The sequence below is a fragment of the Megalops cyprinoides genome, chromosome 7 (genome assembly GCF_013368585.1).
Source record: "Megalops cyprinoides isolate fMegCyp1 chromosome 7, fMegCyp1.pri, whole genome shotgun sequence".
NCBI classification, from domain to species: domain Eukaryota; kingdom Metazoa; phylum Chordata; class Actinopteri; order Elopiformes; family Megalopidae; genus Megalops; species Megalops cyprinoides.
The window spans coordinates 21,267,677-21,290,435 of NC_050589.1; the positions used below are offsets into that span (position 1 = coordinate 21,267,677).

Sequence of the window (22,759 nt, forward strand, 5' to 3'; positions counted from 1 at the left end):
ACTCACTGACGTAGACGGCACTAGCCTCAGGTCCTGAGGGCTGTGTGTGCAGATTCTTTTTAGATTTTTTTGGTATGTTTTTCACTGCACCTGTTGTTGCCTTGAGTAAAGCACAACACTTCAACTACTGCAGGAAATCCCCAGCAGTAGTAAAGGATAACAACATATTTAAAAGTATAATATGTCCTGAATGAGGACGTTTGGGCAATGCGTAAACAATTTCAAAATGTGCTCTGTCTTCAACTACTGCCTTCCCACAACTCAATTGTTGTTACTATTATCTTAAAACATTTCTAGTACAAAAGCAGATGGAGAAAACTGCCTACTAAAATTCTATTGATCAATAAATCACTACACATCTTCTGTTCTTTGCTTTTGTAAGCAGTTATCCAGAAGAAATGCATATATAATTTGTACTAAACAATTGTATTAAACAAACTATCACCTGGGCATATTTCTGACTGTCACTGCATGCCTTGAGTAGCCTCCATTTGAAGATCAGTTGTCATTTAAATGCATCCTTTTGTGTGTGTCTATTAAATGTCCCATGTATGTCAAAGGTTCCCACAAGTCCCCACAGTTCTCATTGTACCAGACTGATCCTGTCTTTGGCCCCTTGACCCTCAGTCAAGTTCATGGCCTGGTTTACATGGCAAAATGCATAGCATAAGCAAGGCCCTTAGTCCAGGTGACTTGGATCTGGACACATCTGAACATAAAACTATTCTTATAATAGAACAAGTAGTATCAACATTTTATTTGTTAAATTAGAATGCTTCATTCAGTTCATTGGAAGTAGTGTTTTTTGCATTATGTTTTAAACTTGAGGTAAACAACATGAGATGCTTTCATTTGCTTTTATTTTTCTTGAAGTAACAAAAAGGTTTCAGCAAAAGACATTTTCTGCATCCAATACAAAAAATAAATACATGAAACCAGTAAATGTACACCCCCACCCTCCAACAGTGTAAGTTTTTACATGTTTTTTTCTTTGCGGTGAGTTACCACAGTAGTATTATTAATATGTATGAGGTCAAAGACAATAAAGCCAAGACATCCCATTTTTTCAGTGACCATGAGGTCATTTTGATTTTCTTTTCTTACAACATTCACAACTACTGTCAAGTGAGGCTAAGTGGTTGTGGAGTGATTTTCACTTTCTGCTTTTTCAGTGCTTTTCAGATTCCCATCCAGCATGATATCACCTATTCAACATACTAGAAAAGGGCTATACATGTATGATAACATGGCAAGTCCTTGGATATGCTAAGTATTTTCCACATTTAGAAATAATAGATGGTGACTGTGAATAGCACAACAATTTCCTCGTTAAAAATGTGCAAGGTTTTTGGGTTGACTGGTTCGTCTTATTTGAGGCATGAATCTCACAGGGAGCACTTTGACCACATGTGGTGATGTCATAGTTAAAGTTTAAATTGCAAGGGTGAATGGCAAAATGTTGTACCTTTATATAAAATTTCAGCATACCTATTTACATCTATTCTCTGTGCTGAGAAAGAGTCCACAATAAATACTGATTTAGACTGTTCACAGGGCTCACAAGAGAGGATGTCCTTGTGCTGTCAGTAAACCTATAGGCAGACTCCAAATTCAAAGGGACCTGTTCTACTTCTACTTCTGTGTCAACTTCATCATCTTTACCATTCTTTTGTCCATGGCTGTGCTACACATGCATCATACAGTAAGTCATATTTGCAGTGTCTTGAATACATGTGGGCACTGATGGTGGTAAGAATCCATTTATCTCAGTTTATTCCTGGCCAGGCTAAGGAATTCCAGTCCCTATTAATTGAATCTCAGGAGTTCTGTGGATAGTGTCTTTGACCCCTTGTAGTTCCTCACCATTCCCATGGCCAGCTGAAGGAGCCAACACAATTGAACTGCAACTATCCTTTAACCATAGCCACACCAGAAATAAAATGAACACTATGAAGATTTTATATTACTTTTTACAATATGTTCTTACAACCAGAGACAAATATGTGCAATACTATGAAACGTACAACTGCTTCATTGACTTCCTTTTAAGGTATCAGTGCTATGGCACAACACTTTGTGGTCAAACAAGACATTTGCTGCAGTTAAAATGAAACGCCCTTCCTCCCCTTGCTCCTCCAGTCTCACTCAAATCTGCACACACTTGAGCCGGCCCCCAAGATTTGCCACTATAAATGTTTGCTGATCTCTCTGGCCTGTCGAAGGAGCTCCTGTCTTTCCTCTAAAGAGATCTCCTCCTCCTGCCTACCCCTTCGACCCCGACCATCCATGCCCTGGTCCTCCAGTTCCTCTTCAGAGCTGTAGACACTGCATTGGCCACTCCGCGAAAACAGCTTTCTGCGGGAATGGGCAGCCAAGTCCAGCAGGTCAAAGGAGTCACTAGACAGAAAACTGTCATCACTGATAACACTGGGTGGTCGACTGGAAGTGCGACTACCCTGCTGAGGCTGCTGCAGCTCCTCACCCAATAGCTGCGCTGGAGTCACAGCGCCACCAGTGGACAGGAGGAGTTCCTGCAGGGACTCAGGGAAACGGAGTGGGATGGCTTGCTCATCAGGCAGATCAAGGCTGGTGGAGAACTTGCCATTCCTCTTGAGAATGCCCTTCCTCCTCCTCACCACCTCCCCCCGCAAAGACCCCTCTTCCCTGTGTGGCCTGCTTTTGCAGTCTTCGCCAATGCCTCTGCCATCCGTGCTTTCCACAGACTCACCTCGCTCGGGCGAAGACGAGTACCCAGACTCCCTCTCGTACACCTTCTTCAGGATGCCTTTCTTTGGCATTTTGGAGGATGGCTGGCAGTAAGAAGGAAGGGATTGTGGACCAGTCTGGTACACTGTGGTTGCCTGATATTCTTGTCGTATGCCACCGCAGACCTGGGTAAAGTTCTCTACTGCACCATGGTGAGGCAGGAAGGCGGTGTCAAAGCTGCTCTGGGGTTTGAGGATTCCCTTGGGTTTCTTTTTATCTGTGGTGCCTGTGGCAGTGCCCGTAGCAGTGTCCACAGGGGTGGTGCCCACAGCGGGCTGTGAGATGACATTCTCTTTGCGGGACTTCTTGAGGCAGGCAGTCCCCCGGGGCCTGCAGGAAGCGGGCTTCAGCGGGAAGCTGAAGTAGAACTGGAGGTCGGAGCTGGGGCGAACGGAGTGGGCATCACACGGTGCCCTGTTCTGCCAGTCGATGTAGCGGGCAAGCAGGGGCGAGGGGCAGTCTTGACTCCACTGACAGTCGCACACTGGCTCCTCAAAGCCCCAGTTCACCCACCAGTGGTTGGCAATATCCTCCACTGTGGCCCGGTCCTCCACCTTAACGGTCAGCATCCAGTCAATCAGAGCACAGGCATCTGTTGGGCAGAGCACAAAGAGCATGCTTCACTTACAGCTAAAGTACGTGATTGCAAGCAAACAGTAAAGACATCCCTTACTTGTGTGGCTGACTATACTAGTACAATTAACTCTTAAAAGTCTTTGAAGACACTCCCCATGGTATCTAGTCATGCATTGTTGACAGAGTTTTATAATGAAGTGATACTGCATGGTGCCCAACAATGAATACCTGAGGGTGGGTGAGGCCGTCTGTATCGGGCCTGGCTGATCTGCTCTGTCAGTGTCTTGTAATCGGCTCCATCAAAGGGCATGCTCCCATACACCAGTGCATAAAGCAGCACACCCAGGGCCCAGCAGTCTACCTGTGAAACACAGAGGAGATTTGATGTCATACCCTTCGCACAGAGCCCTGAGCCTGCTGAATGGTGAACTTCTCAGGCTCAGTCCTCTTTTTTCATTGAGTGCCGTTTTTGATACAACGCAGGCTTCTTATGAACACAGCACAATGGGATACTTCTTTTGTTTTTAATAGTTTTCTGTTTTGTTTTATACCTTTCCACCCCTTCAGAATCTGTATGTGTGGTGGTCACATCTGCCAAACACATTCTCCTCAGGTGGCAGAATCCATCTACAGGGGACTCAGTCATGTTCTGTAATCCTCTTCCATCAGCATGAATACCAAATATTGTGTGCACTTTTTTTTGGCATTATCCAAAAAAAGGCAGACAGGCGTCTCGCAAATCCTCTTAGAAGAAAGGCACTGGGAAGATGGTGTGCTCCACTGAAGGAGATGTAAAAAGATGATGAATTCCAGGCAGCTGCCAGTAATTTGATTAAGAAAGGGAAATTGTTTTACACTCGTGCTCATTCAGTTTGTTAAGTCTACAGAAATGAGATTGAATGCACATTATCTGGGAAGACCGCTGCAGTAAAAGCACCCTTAATGCTGGTCACATTGACTGGGATTACGGGAAGCTTCAGTGGCCTTTCCCGGTCAGGTCACACAGATCAATAGGAAGTAAATAACTAATTCATTTTGGAAAACTGCAGTCCATTTTAGTATTTTTTTCAAATTATTGTCTAATGATGGATTTACAGCATCCTCCAACATGAACAAATTTCTAGTTTCTTTAGGTGTATTTTGCCATATTTGTGAGGTATTTTTGATTTTTGAAATGGGCTTTACAATTCACACTGTAGCTCCAAACTGGTGTAAACTGGTTTAATTTTTAGGATATGCAAGCTGTGTAATCTTGTACAAACAATCTTAAACTATTTGCAATATTACTGTATACATAACTTTACACTGAAGCAGTGGAAACTGTGTTATGGTTTGGGAACTGGACTTGGAACATAGGAAACAGGTTGCTGGTTCCGTAAGCCTGCTTCTATATCTAAATTATTAAGCAATATCACGGATCCACTCATTCCTTCTGGTACACCTGTACTCCTGTCACCCGGCTGTCCCCTCTGTCTCACCTCTGGCCCCTGGTAAGGTAGTCCCTTGACAATCTCAGGAGATGCATACAGGGGGCTCCCACAGTAGGTCTGCAGCAGCTGGCCTCTCTGGTAGTGGTTGGACAGGCCAAAGTCTGCCAGCTGTAGGAGGACAGCAAGAGAGAAGGGGCGTTTTTGAATTGGTTGTCCTATAGATTACGCGCACTGCAGTTCCAGTGGATAGCACTTATTATACACAGTATAGTCCATTATATATGAAGGGGGTTTCATCCAGTCTGGAAAGATTTGTGGGGGGTTGTTCATGAAGAATATGAAGATAGGCTCTCAGAGCAGTTATAAAAAACCAATGTAAATTCAAAATGTAAATAAATTATTGTAGAACAACATTGTAGACAAGAAATGTAGAATTGTATCATATACAGACTCACATTGATATTAAAAAGTGACATGTATTGTTAAATAAGCTGTCATGCATGTGAAGTATATGCTATAGCCAGCTCATTTTTCTTCTCCCATATGAAGTACAACGTTTAACTTGGATCACCTTTTGCCTAAACATCAAGTCCCTGCTCCTGTTGCTTTTCTATAGGGATATCCAATCCCTAGGTTCACAAATGAAAACTCTTGCAATATATTACATACAACAAATGAATTAGGAGACAATCCTATGAGTCATAGGGGAAAGGCCTGGATACCATAAACTTGGGTATATGCGATAATGCATGTAATGGAAATTCCATTCCATTTATGGAACATCACCAGTATGGAACACTACGGTAAACTTTCTTTGTGTTAAAGCCTGCGACTAGAAGTAGCTGTGGTCCGGTTTGCATATGAGACCAGCAAACTTTAAGACAAGTCTGTCCTCTTCTGACAAACATTCAGAAGTCATGTGATGAAGTGGGCACTCTGGATGTCTACAATGGCACCTTTTGACGAGACAGTACAGTTAGTCTTTTTGCTGCTTTGCACTGAGTGTACCTTTTGAAGTGGCTCAATGACCAAAATCTCTGAGAGAATCAGCAGCTTTGAAGGCACTGCTGTGTGTATGACGCACAACTGGCCAGAATATAAGATGGTGCTGCCAAGTGTATACCTCCCAGTGGTAAAAAGAAGTGTTGTGGAACTACTTAAATGGATTTTTGTGGTAGAACGCGCTATGAAGATGTGAGGGAGAAAAGAACAGACTGACTTGTGTTGAGGTTCTGATAGAGAGTGCAAAAAGGGTGGGCTGGACCAGACCCTGCCAATCAGGTGGAGACAGTGTTGGCTGCCACTTGGAATGCTGGGTGGGCAGGGGGTGTTGTGTTATTAAATTATCCCTGGCTTAAACAATTGCCAGCTGAGCTCAGCTGCTGTGCATTTCATGTGGTCATGCTGTTCTCTCTGCAGCATAGACATTCTTTTGTGCTGATTTCTGACAGCAGCTCAAATAATAGCCTTTTATATAACACGTGCCTGCTGTCTACCTTACCAGAACCTCAGAGGGTTCTGCAGTACCTTACAACCACTCACCTCAAATCACATTAATTTAGTCTTTTTCTACACAAATGTAAGCTGGCCCTCCATCAAGCATTCTTAAGGCAAATGCCATTGTCAGGTGACTACATCATGAGGCACTTAAGTGCAAGGATACAGGAAGGGCAGCATTAAAAACCATCTGCAATATGAATCATACAAAAGACTTCTCCTGAATCAATTGCACTGTCTCAATTCAACATATTGCATTCATTTTAAATTTATTTCTTCCACCAAAGCCTAAAATTGTGGACAGTGGTGAAATGCAATTTCTGTGCATGTGAAAGCAAAGTCTGACTCCCACAGAGGTACTGCACTTACCAGTGCACCCTGTGCCAAGTAATGACCATGGATACATCTATCTTTATTGATGCATTGCATTTCATTACATGTACATGTACAATATAAATGCACGTAACGTAATGTAATGATCAGCATAATAAAGGAAGGAAGTCATTTGTTTATGTTTCTCGGAATGGCAACCTTGCCAAGCCTTGGATTTGTCACTCTCTGTAAACATCTGTGCAGAATCCGCTTCTGTTTGCACAGACATTTTTTCAGCATGTGAACACCACGCAGACATACAGTGCCGTATGTTCTCAAGTAAATATTCAGTCCCTGATCCAGTGCCCTGTGCCTCTTCCGTAACGCCAGGGAAAACAACATGCGGAAACAGGCACTGCTGGGATGAAACAACCGGACAGCATCCAACTCTTTTGATCTTCCGACAGATGTAGGTAGGAAAAAAAAAACCTCAAATCTCCCAGAAGCATGTGGATTCCGTGCATTCCCCCAGCCTTGCACACCTTCCATAAAAGGAGAAGAACGATTCAGAGGGTCTGCATTAAGAACTGGCACAGGTTTTTTTTTCCTTTTTTTTCAGCACTTTCTGCACATGCTTGCCCCAACATTTCTCAGTCCTCGCTACGTTTGAGCTGGTCCCTGGCCTCTCGACCGACCGTGCCAGCGCTGTAGAGGAGCATGTTTCCCTTGTAAATACTGGTGATCTTCTCTCTGCAAGGAGGAGTGGCTTTGCTCACTGACCTCAGAAACCCAACATCCTCAGGTCACATTAAACCAAACATGGGTCAGTAGTAGTAAGCGCCTGTCTTTGCACCTATTCCACGTGGAAAAAGTACACTTGCAATTCAATTGTTACTCAAAATCAAAAAACAAATGCCACTTGAATCCCACATTTTAAAAGCGATGTTATTTTTTTCTCTTCCATCGAAATACTGAAATGACTCAGACAGAAGTATGTTTTTTGCTTCTTTGTGTCATTAAACAATCAATGTCTGGATAATAGTCAAGATATATTAAAGGACCCAAAGGTCATTTGCTCTCTTTGTACAAACAGCGATCTCCTTCTCTCTGCAAGGAGGGACAGCTGTGCTCACTGATCTCAGAAACTCAACATCCTCAGGTCACATTAAACCAAACATGGTACAGTAGTAAGCGCCTGTCTTTGTTTCTTTTCATAGCAGCTTAAATGATTTCTGTGGTGGACTTAATGTGGAATATGCACCAATGTGGTAAATATCCCACGTGGCTACACAAATAAAACCTTACATTCTTTTGACTGCATTTCCAAAGAACAACTTGACCTGGAAAAAGACCTCCAGGGTTGAAATGTTGTCTGATTCCCTGTAAAAATAATCACCTCTTTGGGAGCTTGACAACAGCATGTGCCAGGGTAATTTTCTCAGTCTAAGTGATTAGAGCTGTTTTAGGATGTGAAGGATGTGCTTACTAAATGCGCCTCTGTTGGGGATGGTGTGTCTATGAGCATATAGCTCATATATATATATATATACGCACACATTTATACGTTTACATGTATGTATAATGTGTAACTTGTTAAAGCCAAGAAAGAGGTTTTTCATCATTAGCTGAGCTTCACATATTTATTTCTTACTTGTTTGATAACTCTTTTAGGGAGAATAGCCTGTTTTTATACCACCAATGTTCAAGTGAATTTTTGGTACATTCTTGGCTTTTGATATGAAAAAAGTGGATAACATTAGTCAGCCTTTCCAGGGACTTATGCCTGTTTTTTTCTCTGAGAATGCTATTTTCTTACCTTGACGTTTAAGTCCTGGTCCAGTAGGATGTTCTCCAGTTTCAGATCTCTGTGGACAATGCCGTTCTGAAAGAGGGGAGGGGACAAATTTAGCACGGTTGGCCATGACACAAGATCAGAATTTGTGTTCGAGAGTCATTCACACTCAGGAGTCTGAAATGTCGGCTGATGCACTCAGGTGTTGTACAGCGAAGGATTTTATTATGACATCCTGACCTAATGTGTTGATAGGATCTCACTGTAGAGACTTACTAAGGTCCCACACTGGTCTAAGGATCTCAGCACAATCATGATGCATTCAACACAAAAGCACTGCTTTTTGTAAGCTGAGAGTTCTGCAAGAGCACACCTTTTACTTCCATCTTTATTTTTCTCTTGTTTGCTCTCTTTCATTGGTTCATCTGGTCTGAGGCCTCTAGTATTAGAGTACTTGCACTAAATCGTATGAGGCTTCGCATACCAGGATAGCGTTAAATGAACTGGAGTGTAAAATTGGATTTCATATTTCAGACGATAATAGCTTTTAAGCACTCTGAAGGTGTTCCAGAATAGGGTTTCATATTTTCTCGACTTTCTAACATTTTATAATTCCTGGGATGATTCATACATTCCCCAGGAAATGCTGGCATTCCCAGAGGGACCGGAGGAAAGCTTTCAGAATAATGATAGAGATGAAATACTAATAATGCATAGAGAGTACATCAATGTAAATGCATGTGTTGCTTCATTGACATGTTCTTAATGCATTACACACACTGGCTAGGTTGCAATGAACATGAAGTTAAATTTTGCGTTTAATTGTTAGTTACTTTTTTCTGTGTGATATGCTTGATTAATTTTGGTCATCACCGAACCTGCCCAATTGTATTTGTGAACAAATTTCAAAGTAGGCAGTAACTGATGTGAACCGATATACAGTAACTAGATTTACAAACGCAAATCTTTCCTTTCCATTACTCTTTAATGACTGCAACATGTACGATACTATTTTACTGTGAAGGGTCAAAAGGACAAGGGTGAGACCAAATATTGCCCCATGCATGGTTTCCTGCTGTGCAACAGTCCAGAACAGTATTCAAACGCAATCAACGCTCACTGATTTCTTAGGTACAAAAGATGATTTTTTTTCCAGGAAATATGACAGAAAAAATAAGTGGGAATTCCCAGAATTCCTGGTCTTTAGCCCAATTTAAGAGCACAAGTGCATGAGGCTGGATCAGTTAGCTCAGTGTAGCTCACTGTTAACAATCTCAGATTGCATAACTTACTTATTGTAAATTTGCATTTTGCAAGCTGTTCTTATCTCATGCTATGTCAGGTTTATCTTTTTAATCTATTCATAGCCATTTTTTTGTATTGGTTGAATAGTTTTGTTTTTCTCCACCTTATTTTTGTTTTCCTTCTGTCAATGCTCTCAGCAACAATTAACATTTCAGATTTCAGAAAAAAAAACTTGTTTGTCTGGACCATGCAAGCTGCTAACAAGCAAACTGACAAAATACTTGAGGATGTTACAGATGCAGCAGCCAACAAATTTGACAGATTTCTGAGAACAGTTGAAGCTCTCTGTTTAAAAAAAGCTAGCTGACTGTTGGTATGAAATGATCTGGTGAGAACTTAAATGGATCTGGCATTTTCACAGGAGGGTATTCTGTGATGTTAAAAGAGGTCTTTCTCAGACTAATTACGTTCTCTCAATTAACAAAGTTGGAGTGCAGTAGTGGTTGAACTGTTGTGAACCCCCTGGGTTGATTGAGGGGAGAGTGTAAGCATTCACCGAATTCATTGTAATGGCCTTTAAAAATAGAGATGTGTTTCAATATCCTACAATATTACACAAACATAAGGAATAAAACAAAATAGAGTATATTTAATATACTGTTATTTTAATCTTGTGTTCCTAATTTAACATGGGAACTTATTTTATTCTTATGTAAGCTGTGCACAGTCATCAGCTTTGACAGGGTTGGTTTGTTTTTACCCACGCTGCTCTGCTCTGTCTGTGCAGTTGTGTATGGGCAATCTGACCCCGATCCTTGCTGAGAGGTATGATGGCTTCATCAAAACAGAAACACTAAAAGATCAGCCCAGCAGGATTTAATTCACTCAATGTAAATTAATTCAATTCAATTAATTTACATTGTTTTACATTGTACAATTAATTCATTACATTGAATGTGAATTCAATGTAATGAATTCACATTCATTAAAAAAAATTCTAGAGTGCCTGTAGGCAAAAAAAGCCTTGAGTGCATTTCAGATCGACGACATCCACTGAACAACACGTCAGAATAATGCAGTCTCCCACTCTCACTCTTTCCCCTGGTAAACTAAGTGCATTTTATTTCAAAGGCAACATAAATCATTTATTTGCTGTGCTATTTGTTTTACATTACATACATTACAGTTTTACATTACAGCAGACATTTTTTATCGGGAGTGACTTACACAGCTTACAGTCATTACCCTTTGAGGCCAAGAGGGAGTAGTTTAAGAATGAGCAACAAGTCTGCAGGCTTAATATTGTGAAAGGGTCAGGGATGTTTAGTGGTGGGATTTGGGAGGAAATCTGATTTGCACATGCATTGTGACTGCCATGCAATTAGAGGGGGAATGCTCACATATTCTCCCTCTGCACTCACCAGCTGACAGTCACAACTAAAGTACAATGTTACTACGGGATTTATTTTTCAAATGTTATCACTCAAAGGATTAGTATTATACAGTTAAGAAGGAATCATGATTTTTTTATTACAACACTACGAAGTGCACAAATATTATCAGATCCTGGGGGATTGAAAATTTCATTGTTTGTTGATTATAAGTCTGAAAAAACCAATCTCTGCATAATTCCATTTTGACCTGGACGACTCTTGTTTTCAAGTCAAAGTTCTCAAGAATTACAGAAGGATTAAGACTGCAAGTATTTGAGAATGTGTTTTTGTATTGTAAAATCTGAGAAGGAGCTTAAAAACATAAAAAAAATAAAATAAATACTGTACTTGAAGAGAGCTGTGAACAATTTTGTTCTGTGCTTTACCAACAGTAAATGGATCAGTGCGGGTAGATGTCAGGGTTACAGCAGACTTGAATGAACCCATGACTGCTGGTCAGATTAAGCAATAACTATCTGTTCAGTTTGCAGCTGAAGTCCATGCTTGCCTGCTCCACTTCTGTCAGCTTTCTCAGATTTGCACAGAGACCCATCAGTACGCTTCACATCACAAGGGAACACAGGCTAACCATTTTTTTAGGTCAACATGAAAAGTGAGTGTATCTTTATAAAGCCACACCCTGTACATTTCTAACCAATAGACTGTGTGTGTTTGAGTGACACAGAGAAGTGGAGGGGGCTGTTTTGGTGTGGTGTGTCTTTAGACAGATGTGCGTGTGAGAGAGAGAGCCTTCCTCATACTTGATCTGAAAAGGGACTGTGCTCACCTTGTGGCAGTAATGCACGGCAGAAGTGATCTGCCTGAAGATCTCACGGGCCTCTGTCTCCGGCAGCCGCCGTCTCTCATTGACGTAGTCATACAGCTCTCCCTGACTGGCGTACTCCATCACGATCACAATCTTATCCTTGCTCTCAAATACTGTAGAAGACAACAGAGTACAGAAAGGGGCAGCGTGTCAGTCCCGGCCTTCTAGCACACTACATCTACTATTATTCACAGCAGTTACTTCCAATATGATTCACACTCCAAGGTATTAAATAATCCAAACCCAAAACAAATCTAGGCACACCCATTCCCCTGGGTTTATATGATGATCAGATGAAATGCAGTTCTACAGGATCCAGATAATATTGGTATGTCTGTCTGATTGTGTGTGTGTGTGTAGTATGCTTGTGTGAGTCCACATGCATGTGGATATGTTGTGCCCATTTGTACCCATGTGTCAGCACAGGTGTGTCTGTTTGCTCACCCTCATTGATGCGGATGATGTTGGGGTGTTTGAGGGAGGAGATAATTTCAATCTCTCTCTGGATGTGCACTCTGTCCAGGTCATCGGTGATGCGTTCCTTCCGGATAGATTTGATGGCCACCTGGAGTGGAAAGACCACAGTCAAATCACATGAGTGAAATGGCACAGACCTGGACACAGTGCCAAAATGCCTAAATACTGTTCTCAGTTGATGCCTCTGGCTGGAATGCCACTCCTTGCATAGGCACGCCTTGTTCTCAGTCAGCAACACAAAAGCAAAGTATCATATAAATAAGCCTATTTGTTTCCAGACAAAACATAAGGCTGTTTTCACACCTTGTACTATTTAAATCTAGCACTTAATTAAACCAGCGGTTTTATTTATTCTAGGAAGCTTGAATACCTTAAATATCACACATTACCAAATGTTTGTTGAAGCAATAGAGTTTAATTGCCTTCCTCAAGGGCAAAACAGCAGTTCAGAAAAACTGTCCCAGTTGGGATTTGAACATGCAACTCTCTGGACACTGGTTCAGTTCAGTGCAAATCCTTTCTCCACCCTTGGCCCCAAGCCCGTTCTTCAGCTCTTTCCCCCTTTCAGATTCTGCCAAGTGTCCTATCCCCCCAAGTCTTATTTATTTGCACTGCATTGCAGAGATTCTGGCTCTCATTAGAAAATCTTGTTAAGGGCAGAAATTGTGTAGTTATGGACATAAACACACAGTAGTTAGGACAGTGCCTTGTTTGTTTGTTTGTTTCTCTCTCCAAGGATTTGGTTACACCAAAACCATCTGTTGTAGATTCCACATGGTTGTCCCATCCCCCAATTTTATCTCTTTAGCTCTCAATGGCTTCATTTTGATAAGGGGAGTGGTGGTGTGAACAGGCTGCCCTGTCCCTATGATTTAAATGTGATTATAGAGGACTTAGAGTGGATGGTGGGAGCGTGTCGGCCCTGTGATCTGAACAGTCGGCGCAGTGTAAGGGAAGCAGCTGCAGTATTGTGATGTCACTGTTAATCCAACTTTCCTGTCTGTAGAGAGCTCAGAGAGAGGGGACATAGCAAGCTGGGTGAATCCCTGTCAGAGGCTACCACACCCCAGGAATATCGCAGTGTCTGGGGGACGTGCCTTCACCTGTGTTACCACTGTGTGCAGGTCATAAAACAATAAATACAGGGGAAGTGTGTTGTCCCCAAGCATTTTATCAGTCTGACATTTATCGGTCAGATTTATTTATTTGAATGGCCATATACTGGTGTGCCACCAACTGCTGATGTTGGATTAAATTCAATTTCTCGTACAAAGTGTTTTAGGTAGGGATTAAGTTTGGTCTAGCTGAGACTGAATCGGTGCTTCAGAGAACTATTGACTCAGAAAGATCTACTTCGTGTGTGTTTGAAATATCTATGCAAACACTTGCACTGGAGTTATTTTTAAAAAATTCTCCAGAGAGCATGGGATTAATGTCAAACTTTATTTTGGCACAGATATACGGGACAATTAATGTTAATGGTGAGATAAGGCATGCTATTCAGAAATCGAGGTGCACCATAAGATGCATCCTGAACGTATGAATCACGGACAAGTACATTCTTATGAAACAACAACCCCCGTGTACATGTCTCTGTGGGTTATGGCCATTTCCGTTTGGATGCTTGTCTGGAATACACGGCTAATGGGAAGAACGCCCTGTTTTTACTTCTCAGGCTCTGCTGTTCACATGGTCATCAAGCCAAGTTGACATCGCCTGGTTATGCAATGGCCACATCCCTTCCCTTGGAATTCTTGCAATGTTTGCTTACTGATACTCTCCTATGCTGTATAAACTATGCATTGCACTGGCTGACCCATATATATATATATGGGTCAGATAGGCTCTGATATGAGCCTATCTGCAAGCTTGACGACCTCAAGTCTGTGGAACCTGAATAAGCAAAGACAAGCAAGGTGAGAGGTCAGAAATGTATATCATGCTTTCCTTCTGACCAATGTGGCAGTATCCTTAGAGTAGAGAGTGAGTGCCAGGGCTATGAGGGTTGTATTGCCAAGAGCCTGGGCAAGCTGTCCAGTTAGCATTTTCCTTCCCCTGTCCTGCTCAGCCTTGGGACCCTAAAGCCAGACGGCAGAGGACACACCGGGCAACATTCTTCCTAAGGTCTTGTTTGCTTGTGCGATGTCCCTCTGGGCCACCGTAGCTTGCAGAGGACTCACATGTCCCTCATAGAGCCCAAACATGATAAAGGAAAATAAAACCTTGACTTTGTAGTATAATGCTGGAAAATATATGTAATTCTTCACATACAGTATAAGCTGAAGTGCAAAAAAAATTCCTAAAAAAAAAAAAAAAAATTCCAGCTCTTTGCTTAGATCACATACACACATACAAATGGAAATACAGACGTACATACATAGACACAGATAGGGAGGGGACTAGTCATAGAGTAGTACTAACCCACATTAAGAGAAAAGTGGGTGAAGTGACAAACTCTATGATCCTATTAAACAGCCAGATGAACTGGTCATGCTAAAAGTACACTAGATGTTGAATCAGTATTGGTGGTGATAAACAGTCACCTGTCCTGCCTTGATCTTTACTATTAAATGCACAGAATTCTTTTGAAGCTGTTTTGAATTCCACAAGCCACATTCTTTATGCTTTACATTCATACATCATGACACAGGCTTATCCATCAAGGACAAACCAGGCTTTGCAAAGCACAGATAGTGCCCAGGAGTAAAAAGATGGAAGAGTAACCACTTTGTGTGGTATGTGTCTCAGCCCAAAACAAAATGAGGTAGGCAAAGCCTTTAAGGGTTATTTATCATAGATTATTTCCTATGATTAAAGATTTTTGACATATTTCAAATCTCTTTCACATTCTCTGTCTATGAAAATGAATGGCTGGAACATCATTTTGCTTCTAAGGGATTTAGTGTATGGAAACTAAGCAGGACGGATACCATTAGATTTCCCTGACAGGAATTAATCGATCCTTTCACTCGACTCTACACTGAAAACCCAAATGCAGAAACACAGAGCCTCCTCAACTTGGTCAGAGATTGCAGTTCACTGAGGCAAGCAAAATGACAACAACAACAAAAACAAGAAGAGCTTTCTAATCCTGTCAACCACATAATCTCTTCTGACCATGCTCCAAATGGCCGACCGCTCGACCTCTGGAGCGTGGTCGCGCATCCACACCTGGGAGTCGGGCTGTCGCGTGGGCATGCGGTTGCACTGGGTTATTTATAGCGTCTGCCGCTATCAGGAGCTGCCTGCTCGACCCGGGCTGCTTACAATCTCCTCTGAGCAGTAACACGCTGCAAGGGCGAAGAGCTCTTATCAGGCGCTCTCCAGATAGCGGGATGCCCTGCCTCCCCTCACGCCAGACATTGTTCCAGCAATGGCACTGACAAGACGAGGGGAGAGAAACTGCCCGTTTTTGTATGATACATAAGTGGTGTATATTCAGAAGTGTAGTTTTATGTGTGCCCTGATTCAGTCTACACCCACCTGGTCCCTCATAGATGTTCCCTGTGAGTGTCACGTTGCTGTGCCCTGCCTGTGACTGCCACGCATGAGGGGTGTGTGTGTGTGTGTGTGTGTGTGTGTGCATGTGCATGTGCTTGTGTGTTTGCCTGTGTTTCTGTGCATGTTTGTGAGTGTAGCTGTATTTGCCATTGTAAACTTTATGGACAGGAAATTCTGAGTGTCTGTTCCTACGTGAGGCACTCGAGTTGGAGAGGGTGTGCTGTCCCACAGCGTGATCACGGGGAGAGTGGGTGATGTAAGATGTAGCCAGAGCCATAGATATGCTGTTGCTACACTGGTCTGGGAATTCTGTCTGAGGTGTGATAACATATCCCTGACCAAAGAACTTTCTGAATGAACGTGCGCATGCACAGGGATCTGTGGCCTGGTGTTCTAGAATCACAGCAGCTTCTACCATAATTATAGTAAAGAATTACTTTTGGCCTCAAATAAAATACCATTTTGATTCCAACTCAACATGCATATCTGTAATACTGGCATGCAGGGTCAAATCCTGGCTGAATGCAAAAGCAAAACTAATGCTTTAAAGGTTTAAGGATAAATGTTTCCTTTGAGCTAAATAGCGAATACAACTTGTATTTTTCCAATGAGAAGCAGTGGGAGCCATCTGTACTCTTGTGGACTGAAGGTTAATCATCATGCTGTGAGAAGGGAAGGGCCTCAGACAGACTTTTCAGTGGGGGTTCCAAGTTTGGGGGCTGGGGAGAGGTTAAAGAGATCAGTGGGTGGGAATGAGGGCACAGGAAGGGACAGGAAGTGAACTGTTGATTGTGGTGGGAATCACAGGAGCCTAGCCTCGCCTCCTGGAGGGGGTTCAGAATGTGGTCACAGTGGCTTCCATGCATGTTCCTTCATAGCCGAGTCATCATTTAAAACTCCCCAAAGTAATCTAGGCCTGACATTTAAGTGTGAATTGATTATGGTTAGACTTTGCTCAGTATCGATACTGTTGGTGCAAGTCTGGGCCCATGCTGGCACAGCCAGCTCAGAGCTGGTCTGGGCTCAGGATCAGGGCCATTTATACATGGCCCACACAATTCCAACAGGAAAGCGAACGGCTTGCATTCCCGTCCATGAAAGTGGAAATATAAATGGGAATATAACTGGTTATTTTAGCTTCTGTTTAATATTTCAGTGTGTGGAAAAGGCACAACCCACGCCATGAGAATGCAGAGAGCTGGAGAAATGCACAGCAGAGAGAGAACTAAACAGAGTGGAACACATCCACAGGAAATTCAGTACAAATATCAGCATATGGAAAGCTTGCAGCATTGAGTTAATACGTTTTCATAGCAGATAAACTTTATGTCTGTGTTGTAAGAGCTGCCATGCAGTCAAAAACAGCACAGTCCAGTAACAACGCACTTTGCTATTGATTCCTGTTAGTAAAGCCGAGTCATAACAGACAAGGACATCTCAGCTTTTCACTCATACCATTGTAGTGAAAAGGCAGCACTCTGTGCTACAGCTTAACTAGCTGGAACAAAAGCTTGCAAAAGGGACGAAACCACTCTGTAACTTTATCGTCCCCACCGGACAGAGTTTCATTCATATCATGTTGCTAAAGTAAGGAGGTGACTGGGTGTCAGTGAAAGTGACCCACTGCACCATCACTCTCCCGTGCCCCTCCCCACCACCCACATAGCCCATTTACCAGCTCAAGCTGGACGATAGCCAAGTTGTTCCGACCACAATCTGTAGCAGCAGCTCCCTCCCCAGTTCTATTGCAATTATAGACCTCTTCTGTTTCCAAAAATAATGTCCGTTTTGTTTGAAAGAATGCTAGGTATGCCCTGACTCCGGGAATTCGGCATTTTTTCCTTGAGCCCGTCTGAACTGAGAGTGGAGGAATGCTGTCAGGATGAGCAGTAGACAGAGCAGGGTCTTAGCTGCCGGGGAAAAGGTAATCTGATTGTCGGTAAGCTTTTCCTCCATAATTACATTTTTTGTGCTAATGGAAGGGGCTGAAAAAAATGATATCTCTTTGTCTCCATCTCTCATTAGATTTGGGGTTCTATTTTCTTGAATCTACATTTACCAGTAAGCCCCTCCATTCTCTTTAAAACTGTGTATAAGAATATAACACATTAAACCATATCACAAATGATCAAGCTGACCAAACAAACAGAACAAAAGAAGCCATAGGCCAGGAAATTGTCTTTCATAGCAGCAGTATGGTGTAGTGGTAAGGAGCAGGGCTGGTACCTGAAAGGAGTGCTGGTTCGATTCCCTGCTGGGGCACTGCTGTTGCACCCTTGGGGAAGGTACTTAACCCAGAATTGCCTCAGTAAATATCCAGATGTACACATGGATAAAACTGTAACCTATCTAAGTTGTTCTGGGTAAGAGTGTCTGCTAAATGACAATAATGTAATGTAATGTAATGGTAATACTTCTCTGCTCAGGCCCTGAAGGGCCACAGCTCAGCAGCATGTCAAATTTTAACACATGCAGGAATAGACTACTTAAGTCCTCAAGGGCCAGAGTCATGTATATTCTGGAGTTATCTTTCATTTTGTTACTAATTAACTCTCAGAAACCTACATAAAGTTAATTTCTATTGAAATAAAGACTTCAATTAAACAATTAGCAATGACATTGATCCAAACCCAGCAGACATTGCCCCGACCATCACAGGCACTACAGTAGTGCATGACTGAATTAATGTCATGTGCATTTTAAATCAAAAGAAATGAGGATGCCTGTAAGGCAAACTTAATAATAATATAAGAAGCTACAGGTACATGCACACTGTATTGTTGTGGTAATATCCTGTATGAAGCCCTCATATCTGTCTGAGCCTTTAAAGATGGTGTGCAATGAAAAATAAAAAGCGGTAAGACTGTGCTAGTGGTGGTGTTGGGGGGAAGGCGAGGGAAGTGATGGTGGTAGAAGAGAGGGGGGCAGTACCTGGGCGGGGGGCTTCCTATAGGCCCCTCACATCCTGCTCAGGAATTAACATGACTCAGGCCAGAGGCATGCAAGCCCTGGCAGCAAGAGGAAATGTGTAGAGTCCGGTGGATGAGGTCATTCACAGGAGACAGCCATTTAAACCAGCAATGTGCAATTCTACAACGTTCCTTGCTGATCAAAGGCAATCTGCACCAGTGAACAAGACTATTGATTTCTAGCCAGCTTCAACTAATCAACACTTTGGTAACATTATTAAATTACAATCTCTGCTTGCTTGTCAAGACTCCCTGGGCAATGCACCCAATTTATATTTTACACATTTGTACAGCTGTGTATTTACAGAGGCTATTCCGGATAAGTACTCTTCCTAAGGGTCCAAAAGTACCTTTAAAAAGGCTCCACCTGGGACTGATCTTCCTTCTCAAAATCCACTGCTCAAATCAAATAAATTAAACACCATCTACAAAGGCGTTCCCACAGACTACAGAGCGCTGTAAGGAGGCATAATAAAAGCTGCATAAAATGAACAAATATTCAGATATCACTTGAAATATGAATATGTAAAACAGACACTTTGGGCCAGGGAGGCCTGTATAGTAAAACCACCATTTTCATTGCACCTCCTTTCCTGTCAGTCTTTACTGACACACCCATGAATCTCCTGCACAGTACATTACTTATTCATGATATTTCTGTATCTGTCATAAATAATTCAGCGATTAAATAATCAGAGAAAGCACTCTGTAAGCCTGGACTGGCAGCAGCAGAAAAAACAATGTCACTGAAGGGGAAACTGTTTCTGTGCTTTAGATGCAATATTCGCTTAAGTCTGGGGGTCATTTTACCAGATTTGTCACAGTTCATTGTAAACAAACTCTTCACTATTAGTTTTCCTCAACACTCTTGAATAACAGTCAAAAGAGGTGATGTACACCTCACTTATGTAAATAAGTGATATTGATCATATTGTCTCTGAAGTAACAGCTTTTAAGAGGCAAAAAAGTGTCCATGTTGCAGAATCCATCTGTATACACATACTGGGGTGGACTCTTGTGCAACAGTTTCATTTGTTATGTTATTGCAATTTTGTCAATAATAAAAAATAATACCACAGCAGCAATGGGGAGAGAACATACTTCCACCAGCATTTAAGAGCTTAAGAAGCCGAAAACCAAATAATTTCCTCCTTGTCCCATATGCAATCATATAACTAAGTCTCCTCCCAAATGTTAAGGTATCCTGTGGACACACAGACACAGACAACACACAGTTGTAGGGACTGACATAGAATAGAATAGATTTTTTTTCTGTATTATTACATTTTATTTAAAAAATTCTTAAATGTATTACTATCACTTTCCCCCTGCCATTTACCTCTTTAATTATTTACTTATTATTAACCTTTTATGCTTGTAATTACTTGTTACTACTTTACTTTCTGTGATTATTGGCGTGTTCATGTGTTTCTCCAAAACTTGTGCTGACATTTTTATCTTTTATTTCCTGGCTATTTGAGGATGTAACTTCATGACAAAAGTAAAATAATCTGTCATCTGTGATCAACAACATCAAAATATTGTAACAGAACAGAATATAACTCACTGTCTTTCCAGTTCCACGCTCCAACGCTTTCTTCACCTTGCCGTAGGTCCCCTTTCCTAGCGTTTCCAGCACATCGTACCTGTGTTTCAGATTGTGTTTGTGTTGGTGCTTTTTCACCACTGCCGGAGTTCGTATGGGTTGTGGCGAGCTCTTCTTAACCGTTTCAGGTCGCGTATCTGCGCTCACGCTCCTCTCCAAACCCGAGCAGTGGTTAGAGGACACGATGCCTTGCAGGCTTTCCAGCTCAGTCCGTTCGCTCGTACTCATGGTGCTGCTGTCGCCGGCTTCTCTCCTGCCCATTCTTGGGTTGTCGTCTTCCTTGCCGTACCTGTTACAATGAAATATGCAACTGATCAAAAAAAAAAATCATACAACAATAAGCAATTCATGGATTAAAAATGATCTCTCTCTTAATATGATTAGACTGTGCAGAAGATTAAGTGAAATATAATAAATGTTAGATACAGTCACTTATGCTACCAAACGTTATGAGTGTTGAACAGAGCTAGCCAACAGGCTTATTAACTATCAAAGGCAGGCTAATAATACATTACCTTTTCCAGATGGATTTCGAGATAACTTAAGGCGTCTATCAAACCATTAATCTTTTTGGCAAATGTCCGGTTTCACGCTTACGTTGTCTTCTTCGGGTAGATTTCCTCGCCACACATCCCCTATACGATCCTCGAAGGCGGCTCTCCGACTCCTTTTCCTTAAAACACAACACACGGAGGAAGAGCCACATGGCCCAGGCTAATGGGTGGAGCCGATGAGCCAGCTGTCATAGCAACATGCCGTCGCGTCACACAAATTTAGAAGAGGGGGGGAAAAAGGCTCCTCCGAGGTTTCTGTCGACCTATCGCGGCCGCCCCAGCGCAGCAGGAGAATGCGAAAAGAATCTAAGGAACGTAAATAACGTTTCGCGAGGCCCGACGCTCTTCAGTTAAGGTTTTATTACTTGAAAAATATTTTAGGGTGTAAGGGATCCTTACACTAAATCGTAAACCATATTCATCTTTGAATTGTAGCCCACAATTTTCATTGTAGCCCACAATTAAGCTCATTTGAGATATTCGCTAGGCCTATTTGTTGTGAAGTGCTATAGGCCTATAGAATGCAGAGAAATAAATGCTTGTTTTAAGATGGCCATTCATCATCATTTTGATTTTTTGATAGCATATCTGAATTTTTGTTGCTTTTTGTATGCTGTGTACACTGCCATACTTACTGTAGGCCTACTATCTCACAAACTGCATGTGGTCACTTTCTCAATCCAGTATGAAGTTACTGGGACACAGGCCTGGCGCTATGGGGGTGCTTAGGGCTGCATTGCACCCCCCAGACAGGCCTCAGTGCACCCCCAGTTGTCTCCTTATAGCCTGATGTCTACATAGTATTTATTACATTTTTTTAAGATATGACTTTGTAAGATTTTCTCCTGGTGCTGGGCCTGCTGGGACACATGCATAGTAATGTAGCCCAGACTTTGGCAGTTTCTCTGTTCCATGGTGTACATCATCACAAGGGTATCAAACATATTTCCTGACACTATTGGGGGTAAGGTGTTTGTTAAAATGCAGCAACCTGGAAAGCGATAGTGCTAAAATTTTCAGTAATATGTCTTTTCATCTGTCTTTTCTTCCTTGATTTTAATGAGGCCAACAGCCAGTTCCCTTTAGAGGCAGCAGGCATGGTGCTTTTGCAATGAAATTAAAAATAAACTAGTAAAGTGACATTTAATGACTGTGTAAAGTACGCAGTGTGCAGACACACCAGGCCTACCCTCTTTCGATGAATGAGTGCACTAGTCAACCATATGCTCATTCATTATCTAGCTAGCCAATTAACTGTTGATTTATGCAGCTGTTTTCTGTTGTAACATTACTTGGCTAGCTATCATTTTTTCTGGCTCTAGTGCAGTAACTAATTAGTCACTTTCACCAGCTACCTGTCACTTCCAGCTGTGTTAGGAAGCACAAAGTATGAGGAATGAGACCTTATATATCAGTCTAGAAAAGCAAAGCAGATAAAGCAGCAAAGCACAACATAAAAGTCTCTATTATTTCTTATCTCTGCATTTACAGTATCAAGCAAAGTATGCCTTGTGACAAAACAACAGGTCAATAAGGGGTTTATGGGAACATGCAGTGAATGAACTATAATGCTTGAAATTATTTATTGTATTTCTCCACAGTAAGACAGTAAGGAAGTAATCATTTCCAGTTTGGTCTTGTCATGCCTTTCAATAAGACAGTGGGAGAAAGAAGAGATCTTAAGGCAGAGGTTGCCTTTAAGGTGCTGATCTAAGGTATGATTTCCCAATCACAGTTCTAACCTTGACCATTATAAGCTTAACAGCAAAACTGAT

The 22,759-nt window shown here is 42.0% G+C and overlaps 1 protein-coding gene across 2 annotated transcripts; it reads right to left on the bottom strand.

The window, feature by feature from the left end:
- Positions 1–2,119: 2,119 nt before the first annotated feature.
- LOC118780879 (NUAK family SNF1-like kinase 1) lies at positions 2,120–22,337 on the bottom strand. 2 transcript variants are annotated; one of them, XM_036533629.1, is made up of 8 exons: positions 21,028–22,337; positions 20,392–20,719; positions 12,322–12,442; positions 11,839–11,990; positions 8,398–8,463; positions 4,821–4,940; positions 3,571–3,703; positions 2,120–3,358 (listed from the first exon to the last, which is right to left on the bottom strand). In XM_036533629.1, the coding sequence occupies exons 1-8, from the start codon at positions 21,060–21,062 to the stop codon at positions 2,187–2,189; spliced, it is 2,127 nt and encodes a 708-aa protein (XP_036389522.1). In that variant the 5' UTR covers positions 21,063–22,337; the 3' UTR covers positions 2,120–2,186. The 2 variants fall into 2 exon arrangements, with proteins under 2 accessions (XP_036389522.1, XP_036389523.1); XM_036533630.1 differs by having other exon boundaries at positions 20,946–22,337.
- Positions 22,338–22,759: the final 422 nt, after the last annotated feature.